The sequence below is a fragment of the Takifugu rubripes genome, chromosome 4 (genome assembly GCF_901000725.2).
Source record: "Takifugu rubripes chromosome 4, fTakRub1.2, whole genome shotgun sequence".
In the NCBI taxonomy this organism is placed as follows: Eukaryota; Metazoa; Chordata; class Actinopteri; order Tetraodontiformes; family Tetraodontidae; genus Takifugu; species Takifugu rubripes.
Genome location: NC_042288.1, coordinates 7,278,154 through 7,290,360, shown reverse-complemented (window position 1 = coordinate 7,290,360; position 12,207 = coordinate 7,278,154). Strand labels below are relative to the sequence as shown.

The 12,207-nt window shown below is 41.3% G+C and overlaps 2 protein-coding genes across 10 annotated transcripts in view; one reads left to right on the top strand and one right to left on the bottom strand.

Annotated features, from left to right (window-relative positions):
* wdpcp (WD repeat containing planar cell polarity effector) overlaps positions 1-8,040 on the bottom strand; it is a 42,047-nt gene extending 34,007 nt beyond the window's left edge. For 5 of the 9 annotated variants that reach the window (XR_003888280.1, XR_003888278.1, XR_003888279.1 and 2 more), the window contains exons 1-2: positions 7,920-8,039; positions 7,241-7,346 (exon numbers count right to left, since the gene is read on the bottom strand). The gene's annotated coding sequence lies outside the window, so the exon portion shown is untranslated. Of the gene's footprint in view, positions 1-7,240; positions 7,347-7,483; positions 7,899-7,919 lie in introns of those variants that run through there. The other 4 variants (XR_003888277.1, XM_011603078.2, XM_029835436.1 and 1 more) reach the window with 4 other exon arrangements.
* mdh1ab (malate dehydrogenase 1Ab, NAD (soluble)) lies at positions 8,015-12,190 on the top strand. Its single transcript, XM_011603080.2, has 9 exons — positions 8,015-8,125; positions 8,557-8,655; positions 9,107-9,203; positions 10,461-10,636; positions 10,761-10,883; positions 10,971-11,147; positions 11,289-11,402; positions 11,559-11,651; positions 11,762-12,190. Exons 1-9 carry the CDS (start codon positions 8,123-8,125, stop codon positions 11,882-11,884), a joined length of 1,005 nt encoding a protein of 334 aa, XP_011601382.1. The 5' UTR covers positions 8,015-8,122; the 3' UTR covers positions 11,885-12,190.
* The last annotated feature ends 17 nt before the right edge of the window (positions 12,191-12,207 follow it).

The following is a 12,207-nucleotide window of genomic DNA, read 5'->3' as shown; positions in this document are numbered from 1 at the left end:
TAAATGAATGATTAAAACCTATTTTTGACACAAAATCTTTAAGATTTTGTGCTGAAGGTAAACAATACACACCCATACGCAGGCAGACAGACAGACAGCCCAGGTCCTGGCCAGCTGCCACACTGATTCTGACTTCTGTTTGGGGTTGCTTTAGGTTACCCGACTCCCTGCAGAGCTGCTCAGCCAGTGTGCAGAGCGCTGGGTGAGGGCTGGGGGTCTAGGTTATTGTATTATGTCTTTACACTAGTAAAGAGGCTGCTTTAACATCAAAGGAAGGGAGGCAAAACATATGACTCCTCTTTCAAAGACAGTCCACAGGAACTACGACCTTGTCTGCTCTCTGCATCTTTCCCTGCTCTTCTTTCGCTGTCCCCTCTGGGTGGCTATTGTGTGTGTGTGTGTGTGTGTGTGTGTGTGTGTGTGTGTGAAAAGATGAATAGATTTTTGCCCGTTGTCTGTATGTTTAAATAATATTCTAATTTACAGTGAGTCAGGAATAAAAGGAATGTTTTCTTTATTTAGAGTTATACAACCAAAGTGAAAAAGAACTTAGCCAATAATTTTCTTAATTTATGTAAGACTCAAATAAACTGCATTAATTTGCATGATAGTATGACAGTTGACACAAACTATATATCTGCAACATCATGCAACAAGGTTGCATCTGAAAATGTCTGGACATAGAGTTCCTTATATAGTATATAGATTTTACATTTCATACAAGGGTTCAGGCATCATCTGTCAGCAGGTGGGGGCTAAAATCAACAGTTGTTTTCAACTTAATGTTTCTTATGTTGAAATAGATTCAAAGTTATTAGCAAATGATGTCATATTTGCTGACCACCCATGTCTGTCATCCCTCAGTCTACTGCAATTAGAGAGAGAGAAAGAGAGAGCGACAGCAACAGACATAAAATAAACATTAAGAGACTTGGAACCACCTTAGTCATTCTTACTCTCACCATGCTTTCTCAGCACTGAATTACAGCATCTGTCAATGACTTTATTTCTGATGTTTTTAGAACAGGTTTTCAACTTGTAACAAAGCAAACACCAATAAAACAAATAGAGCATCTTGGATCTATACTCTGAGAGTCTACAAGTGGATGTTCTCCAATATGAGATGTATTCAAGAAATAAACTCATGTACTCAGTAAACACACTCAGGCACTCAAGTCAGTGCTACACCACATGCACTCCCATCTCTCACACTTCTGATATGGCACACAAACACACATGCATGGACAGATACATACACTATGATGCTTATTATCTTTCAGCATTGGGATACCTGAGGAAATGTACACATGCGCACATTTACATACATATGAGTCCATGAAAAGTGATTCACAAGTGCTTATCTGCAGCAGTCTGTAGGGAGAAGCCATCACACTTCCAGTCTCCTATCACAGCAAAGGAAGGGACACAAAATTCAAGGATAACGTATGTCTGCAGAAAGAGTGACATAACTGGAAGTAAAAACTAGCTACTTTAAAGAATGGAAGTCCAACAAGGTCTACAGGCCTGTGAAAACTGAGACCATATACAAAATGGTAAAGAAGATTCTAACAATATACAGGTGGAACTAAGTTTCACAACGGATTCTTTGCAAGCTTGTCCAACTTGCTAATAAAAGATTAGATTACGAGTATTTCATTGCGAAGAAAGAAAATCCTTAATGTAACTTGATGTTATTGCTGTTTCTGGGTCAATTGCCTCACTAATCAATGAAAAAGTTCTTTTGTGGCGTTTTGGGTTGTAATAAACACTCTAGCCTCTGGGGTTAGAGCCCCCACTAGATCCACCCAGTAGGAAAAGAAAAAAGTGAAGAGACCAACTGAAATATATTTTCCCTTCGCGTGAAAGTGTTGTAACGTCTGGCCCCGGTGTATACAGTTACCCCTCCGCGCATACACAATCAAACACAACCACAGGCAACTGCAGTGTATCTTCTCAACTGTCGTATTACAACACTGGGGGGGGTCGCTGGAAGAGAGTGGAGGGTGGGCAAAGTGGCGCCAGGCAGCAGGCCGAAAGCCTTTCACACAGACACTTAACAAAGTCCCGCTGGAGTCCTTTCAGCTGCCGGCAGAAGAAGAATAGAAGTGATGGACAGGCAGAACAAAATGAGGTAAAGGTAATACTGCTGAACAGAGGTGACAGGTACAGTCGCTCTGCATGCATGTGGACATGTGTGTGAATGTGCTTGAGCAGTTTACCTGGCATGTCAATCAGCAGGAAAATGAAGCTGCAGCGACGTGGCCGCCGGGCAGGTCTCTCTATCTGGTGACACATTTCTACTAGGACGTGTCTGCATGTGTGCGAGTGCGCTTAAATGTGTATGTGCGCGCAGAAAAGACACGGCTCAGGGTTCAGAGGGGGCGAGGAGGTGAGAGTTTAAAAGTTCAGTTTTTCTAGAAATATAGAGCAAGAATTTGTGTTTGGAATTTACAGATTTATGGCCAATGATGCAACATTTTGATGAGATAAAAATCCTATTACAACATGGCCTTTCTTTACACTTTTCAAACACAATTCTGAACAATCATTATATTAGGTTACTGACTCAATAGCTGAAAGCAGTTCTAACTTCTTAAAGTTAGCAACAAAGGAATGGAGAGAGAGAGAGAGAAATGGACAGAGTGGCAGACGAGTGGAGGCACTTCTAAGCAGATGTGTAAACGTCATTAGAGGAGGTAATGGAGGGAGAGAGGTAGAAAGTGGCTGAAAAGATATAAAACTTACAGCAGAGGTATTTACCCAGCACCTGGAGCAGAAATGCAAACACAGCACCCGTAATGACTGAAACAGGCAGAGAAAAGACGTGTTTGGTGCCGCCTTCTTCGCTGGGTTTCTGTTTAATGTGACTGCGAAGAGAAAGAAGCAGACCCCCCCCCCCAAAAAATGTTTTCTGACAATACAAAATTTCCACAATCAGAGTGGATTCCAGCCCGATTGTCTTTCACTCCTGTTCAGCTAATAGGCCTAATCCTGGCAAGTGTTCCGCTAAAAGCCTGGTGCATCTGCCCTCCGGCTGCACCCAAGGGCAGGAAACACAATACTTCCAAACCAGATGCACGACTGCTGGCCAACTTCAAAGAGATTCTCGGGGAGTGTGTGGCTCTCTGGTGTCTGTCCCCTGTCACAGCGAAGGTTACACATGTCACAGGGACCGCGGTTCTGTTTATGGTGTTGGATTTACCGCCTCTAAAGCTGTTTGCTGCCCTGTTGTTCGTCCCTCACCTCTTGACCACAAAAACATATACTGGAAAACACACATAGGCTCACAAACAAACAGGAAATATTAGGATATGTCCATTTGTCCAGACTGATTATCTATCTTTTTATCTCTATGTTCAATGAAATAGATTAATGGTACATAACTTCATATATATTTTTTTTTTCTTTAATTTTAGAAGTATCCTTTAGTTGCATTTTCGCAGCTGACACCTACGGCTTAAGTGTTGCTGCTTTGACACCTGCACACATACCTACACACACTTGTCATAAGTGCTCAGGAAGACACGGCCCTTTAAAGTTATTGTCAGATTCACAGAGCGAGCCGGACCCCTGCAACACGAAAGGTCACGATAAACGTCCCCTAGACTTCTCAGTGGTCTTATTTTCCCGTCACAATCTCACACACGGGCTGTCTGTCACCTCGCAGATGAGGCCATGACACCTCGGACACCTCTCAGCGGCTCGTGCCTCCTTCTCTGACAGGTTGACATGGCACAGAGTGGTTGGACATCGATGGCAGTTGGACCAAGAAGTTTGTTCCCTTTGCTCTGACCTCAGAGATGGACGCATCTCTTTCAACCCCCTGCTGCAGAAGCCCCTGTATAGTGCTGGAGCTATCGTGCTCATCACAGCAATATGACCTTTAAAAGCAACTGGTGGTGTAAACTTAGACTGTTTTGCAGTACTTTGGCAACAGCTAAAAACCGTTCAAACCTAAATCTCAAAAATGAAATAAACCACAGCTCTAGAAACTCAGTGCTTTCTTAAATGAGCTGTTTTTACAAGCAAATGTGATTGGTGATGTGACCCTAACTTGCAGGTCAACCTACACAAAATGAGCACACAATTCATGACCTTTAAACACACAGTTGTGTGTGAAAGCAGTCCAGCCCTAGTGTTTGGGACACTGAGGTGTGTCCGGCACAAGATAGACTAATGGCAATCCTGCTAATTCAGAGCTGAAAGCTGCTCTCTCTGCATGCCTCGTTTGACCCTCCTTTCTCTTTAGCCTGATGGATATGAAATGACTGGGGCCTGTACCAGGCCCGGTGTTAAACACATTCACCCTGCAGGTAGACCTGTCTGAGAACAAGTTCTTCTTTCACATCAAACAACCACACGAAACAATGCCGCACCTACAACTCAAACTACTTATTAGAGGAGAGATGACAAAATAAAACTTTGCTTTTGACTTACTCATCTTTTTAAGGCCTCTTTAAATTTATTTTTTAAAGGTTTTGGGATTTTAATTGTCATAAATACACAATGGAAAAGGATTTAGAAGAGAATGATCGTTAAAGCTGCAGCAGTGATTTCTGACGGATGATTTACATCTGTTTAATCTACATTTTGCTCTTGTAAACCCAACACTCTCAGATTCCACTTGAGCTGATCGAGTCTGTTTTAACAGTACTGAGCCTACGGCGTTTGAACAAGAGCTATGGTCAAGACCAATCGGAGATATAGAATATGTTATTAATGATCTCAGTTGATCACTGCGCATGAATAATGCCTAATAACAGCCAGTCATTCTAATGTTCGACTGCCTCTTTGCTGACTGAAACCTGCCATATTTAGGCTTAACATTGTCTAGGCGGTCCACTCCTGCTGGCTAGCTGTCGGCACGGCAACAAGCACTATCCTGGCTAGCATCTGCTGCACGACCTGGGGCCACTCAGAATGGGTGTTAATCCCCACACAGCCATGTTGTGGGGGAAAACATTCTTTCCTTTTAGTGAGCGCAGACAAACAGCAACAAGCACTGTTGCGGGTAACCTGCAGGCAACCCAACTAGTCTTTTGGATGCACCAGGAATGTAGTGGACTACGTGGCCCCCAAGCGTGCCACGGCCCATTATGGTTGTCCACAGTTCTGTGACTGCCAGCATCGACACCAAGTCGCCACCACCAGTCCAGTTGGATGGATTTGAGGCTTTAAGTTATTGAAAGGTGGTGTGAGTGGGCTAGGTGCAGCTTGTCAGCCAGTCATATTATGCTAACACATTTACGCTGATAAAACACGAACCACCTCACATCCTCTCCAAAGTGGGGTTGCTGCCACATCAGTCAGTCAAAGCGCCATTGCAGCCACAATTCTGGTCATCCTTCAGTGAGTTTTTATAAAAGTGTGGGACTGGACAGTGATCCCAGTTTAACCAGAGGAACGACATCCACCTGTGGCAGTATAGTGACGCCATGTGGCCACTGGCAGAACAACAACCATTATCTCACATAAATGATCATGAGGACACATTCAAAGTCACACCACAAGCGAGAAAGTCTAAAATAAGAAAGCTGTGATCTACTATCGTGCATCTGATTGAGATTAAAAAGAAGACAGGTCTGCCAATCAGCTGGAGTCACGGACCATTTGCTAAAGCAAATGCATTAGATAGATAAGTGCACAGCCTTGAGAGACAGCCTTGCAGTGTTTAATGAACATGCCATAAGGAATTTGTGGCATTTGTTGAAGACTGGAGGTTTGGTCACTTTGTTCTAAATTCCAAAACAAGAAAAGTGCCTCAGGTGTAATCACAGGTGACAGAGGAACTGAAGGAGTACATCAAGGTAGACCACGAATCACTAAAGGCTTTCAGGCCTCGGTCCTACAAGACAGTGCAGAAATTTCTGCAGCATCATCTGGATAATTCTGAATACAAACAAGGCATGATGGGTCAGAAAAAGGTAATCTGGGGGATGTGCTTAACATGGTTTACACATGAAATATGTCTGGAGAGCAGTTTGTTGCCTTGTGATATCACAGTTTGTTGTGATATCACAGTTGTTTTTCTTTTTGATGCAGAAAGAACTAAAAACTCAATTATTTCACCACTTGTAAAATCCAATGTTGCTAGCTTGTCTTGATTCACCTCAGTTTCTGATTTATACATTAACCTGCTTTGATATGAGTGCTGCATACACATATTAAAAACAATCAAAAAGAATGTTTATTCATCCTACATCTGCAATTGTTCCAAGATTATAAAAATCTTCTTTTATCTTTGGTTTATTCCTGGTCTGGGCCAAGAGAGTGAAACTGGCTATTACCAAGTAACCGCCTGAGAAGTTTGTGCTACGGTCAAACAGGGACATCTGTTGGATTATTTTATTACAGCTCATAGAATCAGCCGTGAGAACAGGAAAATGACTGATGGATGCTGAAGTAATGACAGGAGATCGCAATTGCTGACAGTACAGCGTGGTTTTGATATACATATTAAAAAAATATTGTCAAAAAGTATGCAATAAAACATTTGCATTGCTGAAAAAAAATATTCAAGTTTTATAAAAATCCCAGGATCCTATGAACAGTTTTGTCTGCTAAAAAGTATAAACGGAACTGTCAAGGATATTTTATTGACTGACTTCAGAAAATGTCTGGAAAGGGTCAGAGGTCAGAGGTCAGAACAAAAGCTCCGCTAATGACCAACCTCAGTGGTAATCTCATCAAAGATGCAATCTGTTCACTGGACAATATATCAATAGACCTAAAAAAGACCCCAAAAAAACCATTTGTTATATTTCCTTTAGTAAATATACAGTAGATGTCAATAATAATAATAATAGTTTAAGATGTAAACCTTTTAACTAGATTTAATCTGGCACACAATATTTTGAGTGATTTGTAGTTACTGGTACATGTTAAAATTGTACTTAATAATAACACCAATAATTATACCATTATATGTCTATATTTATATTTGCATATAAGGACCTGCTTTGCAGAGGCTGTTTTTTTAATGCATAAAGTGGGAGACATTTGAAAAACACATGAACAAAAGCACTGAGGTGACTTGTTGGCAAGTCAGGCCATACTCCAGGTCTCGAAATGTATGTTGGATGCATAGAATTTGTTTCAATCTATTTATGCCATCTACAAAAATCCATAGAAAAACGTGTGCACTCCACAGCTGTTTGCAGAGAATGTCTTGAGACAGGCAAAACAACATCTGTTTGTTCAAAGAACCTAAAATGGGGCCATAAAATGATCTGGCACTCACCTGACAGTGGGAGGAAGCAGTTTCACACTTTAAGAAAGGCTCAGGCTCGGAGGGGAAACGTTGAAACACTGGATGATGCACGCCGCAGATTACTTAAATATTCGACCTAAAGGCAGGAATAATCAATGAAGAAATGGACAATTCGAGTTAGTTTTGAGTCACAGCTAAGCAGGACGGCTGGATAAGGAGCCGGATTACTTCTTCCCCAATTAAAAGTAGAACATATATGTATTTTAACTGAACCTTGATTAATGATGTATCCTGTCGTGGACAGCTCAGCCGTAATGCTGTAATGCTAAATTTAAATTATTAAATTAAATCAAATACAAACATTAGTCGGTGCAAACATGAGCTACTAATTTAGTTAGCATTATTTAACTTCGGCGAGATAAAGTGAATCACAATTCTTTGCATTTAATCAATGGATTTCACGTCATTATACTGCGTCTTGGTTGGTGGGTAAATAAATAGCTAAGGTGTGTTTTCTGCTTAATTTTCTGACACAAAGTTGTCTCTGCTCACGATGCTAGCTGCCGCTACGCTCAGGTCGCTAAGCAACGACAAACTCAATTTATCATGCTATGCTAACCAAGCTAGCACTCATCAAGCCACTGGATTAACACATTTAGACTCAGAATCCTTTATGCGCTTTATAAATACTGCTTTACAGATGCCATACCAATACCGAGGCCTCTTTCGCTGCAGCTTGTGTAAACTGTCGAAATCCATTTCAAGTACATTCCAAATGAAGAACTACAAGTACCAGCAACATTCCTTTGCCGTCAAACGGCGACAAGTGTCGTGATTAGTCAAGCTCTTAAATAGTGCTCACAAGTGGCGGAAGCGACAGGAGAAAGAGCTTATTCAAACTGTCGTACTATCATGGTGAGTAGAAACGGGAGAAGTTTGTCTGTTTAGTGATCCGTTCTAACGTAGCTAAACAGACATTTGGGCTGTGGTTTTTGACGTGAAATATTCACAAAACGTTTTGTGAAAGCGTGCGAACCTTCTGCGTTGTCGCAGCAGAAAATTATGTGGGTTTTTTTTTCCGATTAATTTCTGGCGTTTTGATTTGCAGTGCATCTAGTTCAGTTAATTGTATTAAATGAAGACTGCTGAAGCTGGTAAGAGTTAACGTTGAATGAATACAAGTGCACTCCTTTTGTTATGTAACACTGATGCATATATGGGAAGAAGCGTCTATATTTAACTGAGCTTGAGTAAATCCTCCTGACACGAATAAACACCTCCACCATGTGCTCTGAACAGTTAAGGTGTCCATTTCTTTCTGGTGCTCACAGCGTTGTGTCTTGCAGGCTGAGCCTATCAGAGTTCTGGTGACTGGTGCTGCTGGGCAGATTGCCTATTCCCTGCTGTTCAGCATTGCCAAGGGAGATGTATTTGGCAAAGATCAGGTAAAGAGGAGCTTTGGCCCAGTTACACACATGCAAAAAAAACCTCCACTGCAGCTACTTTGATCTCACTTGGATGTTGTAATCTGCAGAATTCTAAGAAGTACAGCATAAGTCCAATTGCCAGTGTAATTGCTATAATTGTAAGTTTTCCATGCCGCCCCTGCACAGTGGCCCACCAGAGAATTTTCCATGGAAGTAGGGGATCAGGTCGCACTGGGCAGCCTAAATCAGGATTGTCCTTGAAGTCAGTTAAATGGATCATGTGCCAGTAAAGTTAGACCAACTTTAAAATGACTTGAGTATGTTAGCCTGAGTGCAGTGTGGCTCAGGCTTTCACTGTCTAAAAACACTCCCCTGAATGTGATTGAAGCATGAACTTCACTTCCATTCATGTTTAGTTGTGTTTTATATCTCATTCCATGAACTCTCTACTCCCCCCTGCTCCTGTCAGCCAATCATCTTGCTCCTTCTGGACATCACTGCCATGCTTCCAGTTCTGGAAGGTGTTGTCATGGAGCTGCAGGACTGTGCCCTCCCACTTTTGAGAGGTAAACATTTAAGATGGTGGCAAAAATATTTTCAAATGCATATTTCACTTTTTAAAATTTATTTATTGCATTTTTGTGAAAATGCTCTATGAATTCTGAATTGATTGAAGATTTAATGTATTAAACCAAAATTAAGCTTTTGTGTTTTGCACAAAAATCCCCCACAAACAAGCAAATAAAAGGCCTGCATATAGGTTTTATAGTTGGATCAAGTTAAAGTGCCCGATATAAGTTGCAGACGTAGGCGTTGTTCACCAGATGTTCCCAGCTACACTGAAAACACCAGAATTCACACAGTGAGGATTCAACAGTCTTGACAACTTATTTAGTCTACAAAACCAACAGGGGAAAAAATATAGCCAACAGCTAAAAGGTAATCTCAGGAAAAACAGGAAAAACTAGATCAGTGATTTTGCATTTGTGGCTCAAACATATGTGAGACATGTGCTTTATCTGTTCATGGAGTTCTTTCATGTTCATATTAAAATGACAGGGTTAGATGTGCACATAGCTGGTAAATACTTTTAACACAGACCATCCTGCTTTGATACTGCAGCCTAAAGTCTTCGTTACTGCTGTGTTTAAACTGTAATATTGAGACCGTGTCCTCGTGCTCCACCAAGCACTCGTGTCCTCGACAAGGCCGCTCGGTGCGTAAATGCCATCATGACTTCAGTCGTGAGGCACCATGACGTGCCGTCTGCTTTGTGACCTGGAATTTTTCCTTTGCATTGGTGCCGTTTTGCTTTGTTCGGACCGAGGCTGTGAGAGGCCCCTGTTTTAACAACAGTGCTGCAAAGACAACACTTCATGCATTGAGATGGTCCCAGCCCTACAATACAGTAAAGTCACACTTGGGGTTGGTAAAAATGCATTTTTGGACGTGGTGCGCTGTAGAGACAACCAAGTTTAATTCTAAGATGGGTTTGTGATACCATTTAATTATTATGAATGTTACATTATTTGATAAAATGCATATATATACATATATGTATCATTCTGCACTGTGATTTTTTTTTTTTTTACACCAAATCCTAAAATATAATTACATGTGCCACAATTATTTTTTTTTAATTATTTGATAGTAACTTATTTGATAGACAATCATTTACTTTTATTTGACAAATAAATTATAAAAAAAATGGTAGATTACATTATCAAGACAAGGTGAGAGACAGTATACACATACTTGAAAAAGGGTGAAAATATATAAGCATATGCAACCTGCAGCATTTATAATTTCACTATAATCCTCAGACATTATTGCCACCGACATGGAGGAAGTTGCCTTCAAGGATCTGGATGCTGCCATATTGGTGGGATCAATGCCGAGGAAAGAGGGTATGGAGAGGAAGGACCTGCTTAAAGCCAATGTGGCCATCTTCAAGAGTCAAGGATCTGCACTAGAAAAGTTCTCCAAGAAGACTGTTAAGGTAAAGAGAGTGCTTTTAAACTACTTTTCTCCCTTTTTAAGCGCTGTAAATTTTAAAATACGGCGTTGAAGTAGTGATGGTGAAGTCTCAAGATTGTGTTTCAGCTAATTTTGTTCATTTTTAGGTGCTTGTGGTTGGAAACCCTGCAAACACCAATTGCTTGGTTGCAGCCAAGTCTGCTCCCTCCATCCCTAAAGCAAACTTCTCCTGTCTCACCCGTCTGGACCACAACAGGGCTCGATCTCAGGCGTGTTTACTTTTTACCTCCTACTGCATTTCAGTTCTCAATTCAATTAATGAAACTTAGCCTTCTTACTTCATCTGCTTTCTAAAGGTGGCAATGCGTTGCGGTGTTCCTGCGACCCATGTGAAGAACGTGATCATCTGGGGCAACCACTCCTCCACCCAGTACCCAGATGTGCATCACTGTATGGTTAACATGTCTGGGAGTGAGCTCACCTGCTTCGATGCTATCAAGGACGAAGCCTGGCTTAAGGGAGAGTTCATCGCTGTGAGTTTCCCTCCTGTGATTTGGAGTGTGGAGTACATTTAACATTTGTGCTTGAAAATCTTGCCTTTTAAAATGCCTTGTTTAACTTTTAAAGCAGACCGGTATTATTGACAATTATATTTTTACATCACTTGACTGCAGACTGTGCAGCAAAGAGGTGCTGCGGTCATCAAGGCACGGAAGCTGTCCAGCGCCATGTCTGCAGCCAAGGCCATTTGTGACCACATGAGGGATATCTGGACTGGCACCCCTGAGGTTAATGCCACAGCTGCATTTATTTTTTTCAGATTCTTAATTTATATATGCCTTACGGACTTCAGACATATGAATGACTAAGTTGGTGTGATGATCAATGCAGTAAATTATCACTACTGGGGTAAAAATGTATATATGTAAATATTTTTCTTTTAGGGTGAATTTATCTCCATGGGTGTTTACTCTACTGGCAACTCTTATGGAGTCCCAGATGACCTCATCTATTCATTCCCTGTCCAAATTCACAAGGTAATCTAATCCTGTGTTCACACAACAACATCTTATAAAAACCCAGAAGTAAACGTCGCCTGATATTCATGTGTGAAATGCTGGAAAATTAACTCATGTTGCATCCTCAGGACAAGTCCTGGAAAATTGTCGATGGCCTTGGCATCAATAGCTTCTCTCAAACAAAGATGGATGCAACAGCAGCAGAGCTGATGGAGGAGAGGGATACAGCTTTGGCTTTCCTGGGAGTATGACTAGATCCAGCAGAGCCACCCGACTTGCACAAAACTCCAGATGCACGTCTGTGATATTCTCCACCAAACCCCGTATTATTACATATACATGTATGTGTGCGTGCGTGTGCGTGCGAGACCCAGAGGGTACGAGTTTTTCTGAGTTGAGAAAATAATTGTGCATCTGGGAGGCTACTATGTAGAAATTAAACTAATGCTGACAATAATTGGCAAGCTCGAATTCTTGTATTGTTCCCAAAGTCCTTGTACGGGTGGTTATTGTGTATAGTTTTATTTGCATTATGCAAATAAAGGCTCGTAAACTTACTCCTCTTTGGCGTTAC

Bases quoted from the DNA above. Each gene is read 5' to 3' on its own strand.
- mdh1ab (XM_011603080.2), top strand. The intron at 10,884-10,970 runs GCGTGTTTACTT...TGCTTTCTAAAG, and splicing joins ACAACAGGGCTCGATCTCAG to GTGGCAATGCGTTGCGGTGT. The intron at 11,148-11,288 runs GTGAGTTTCCCT...ACTTGACTGCAG, and splicing joins TTAAGGGAGAGTTCATCGCT to ACTGTGCAGCAAAGAGGTGC.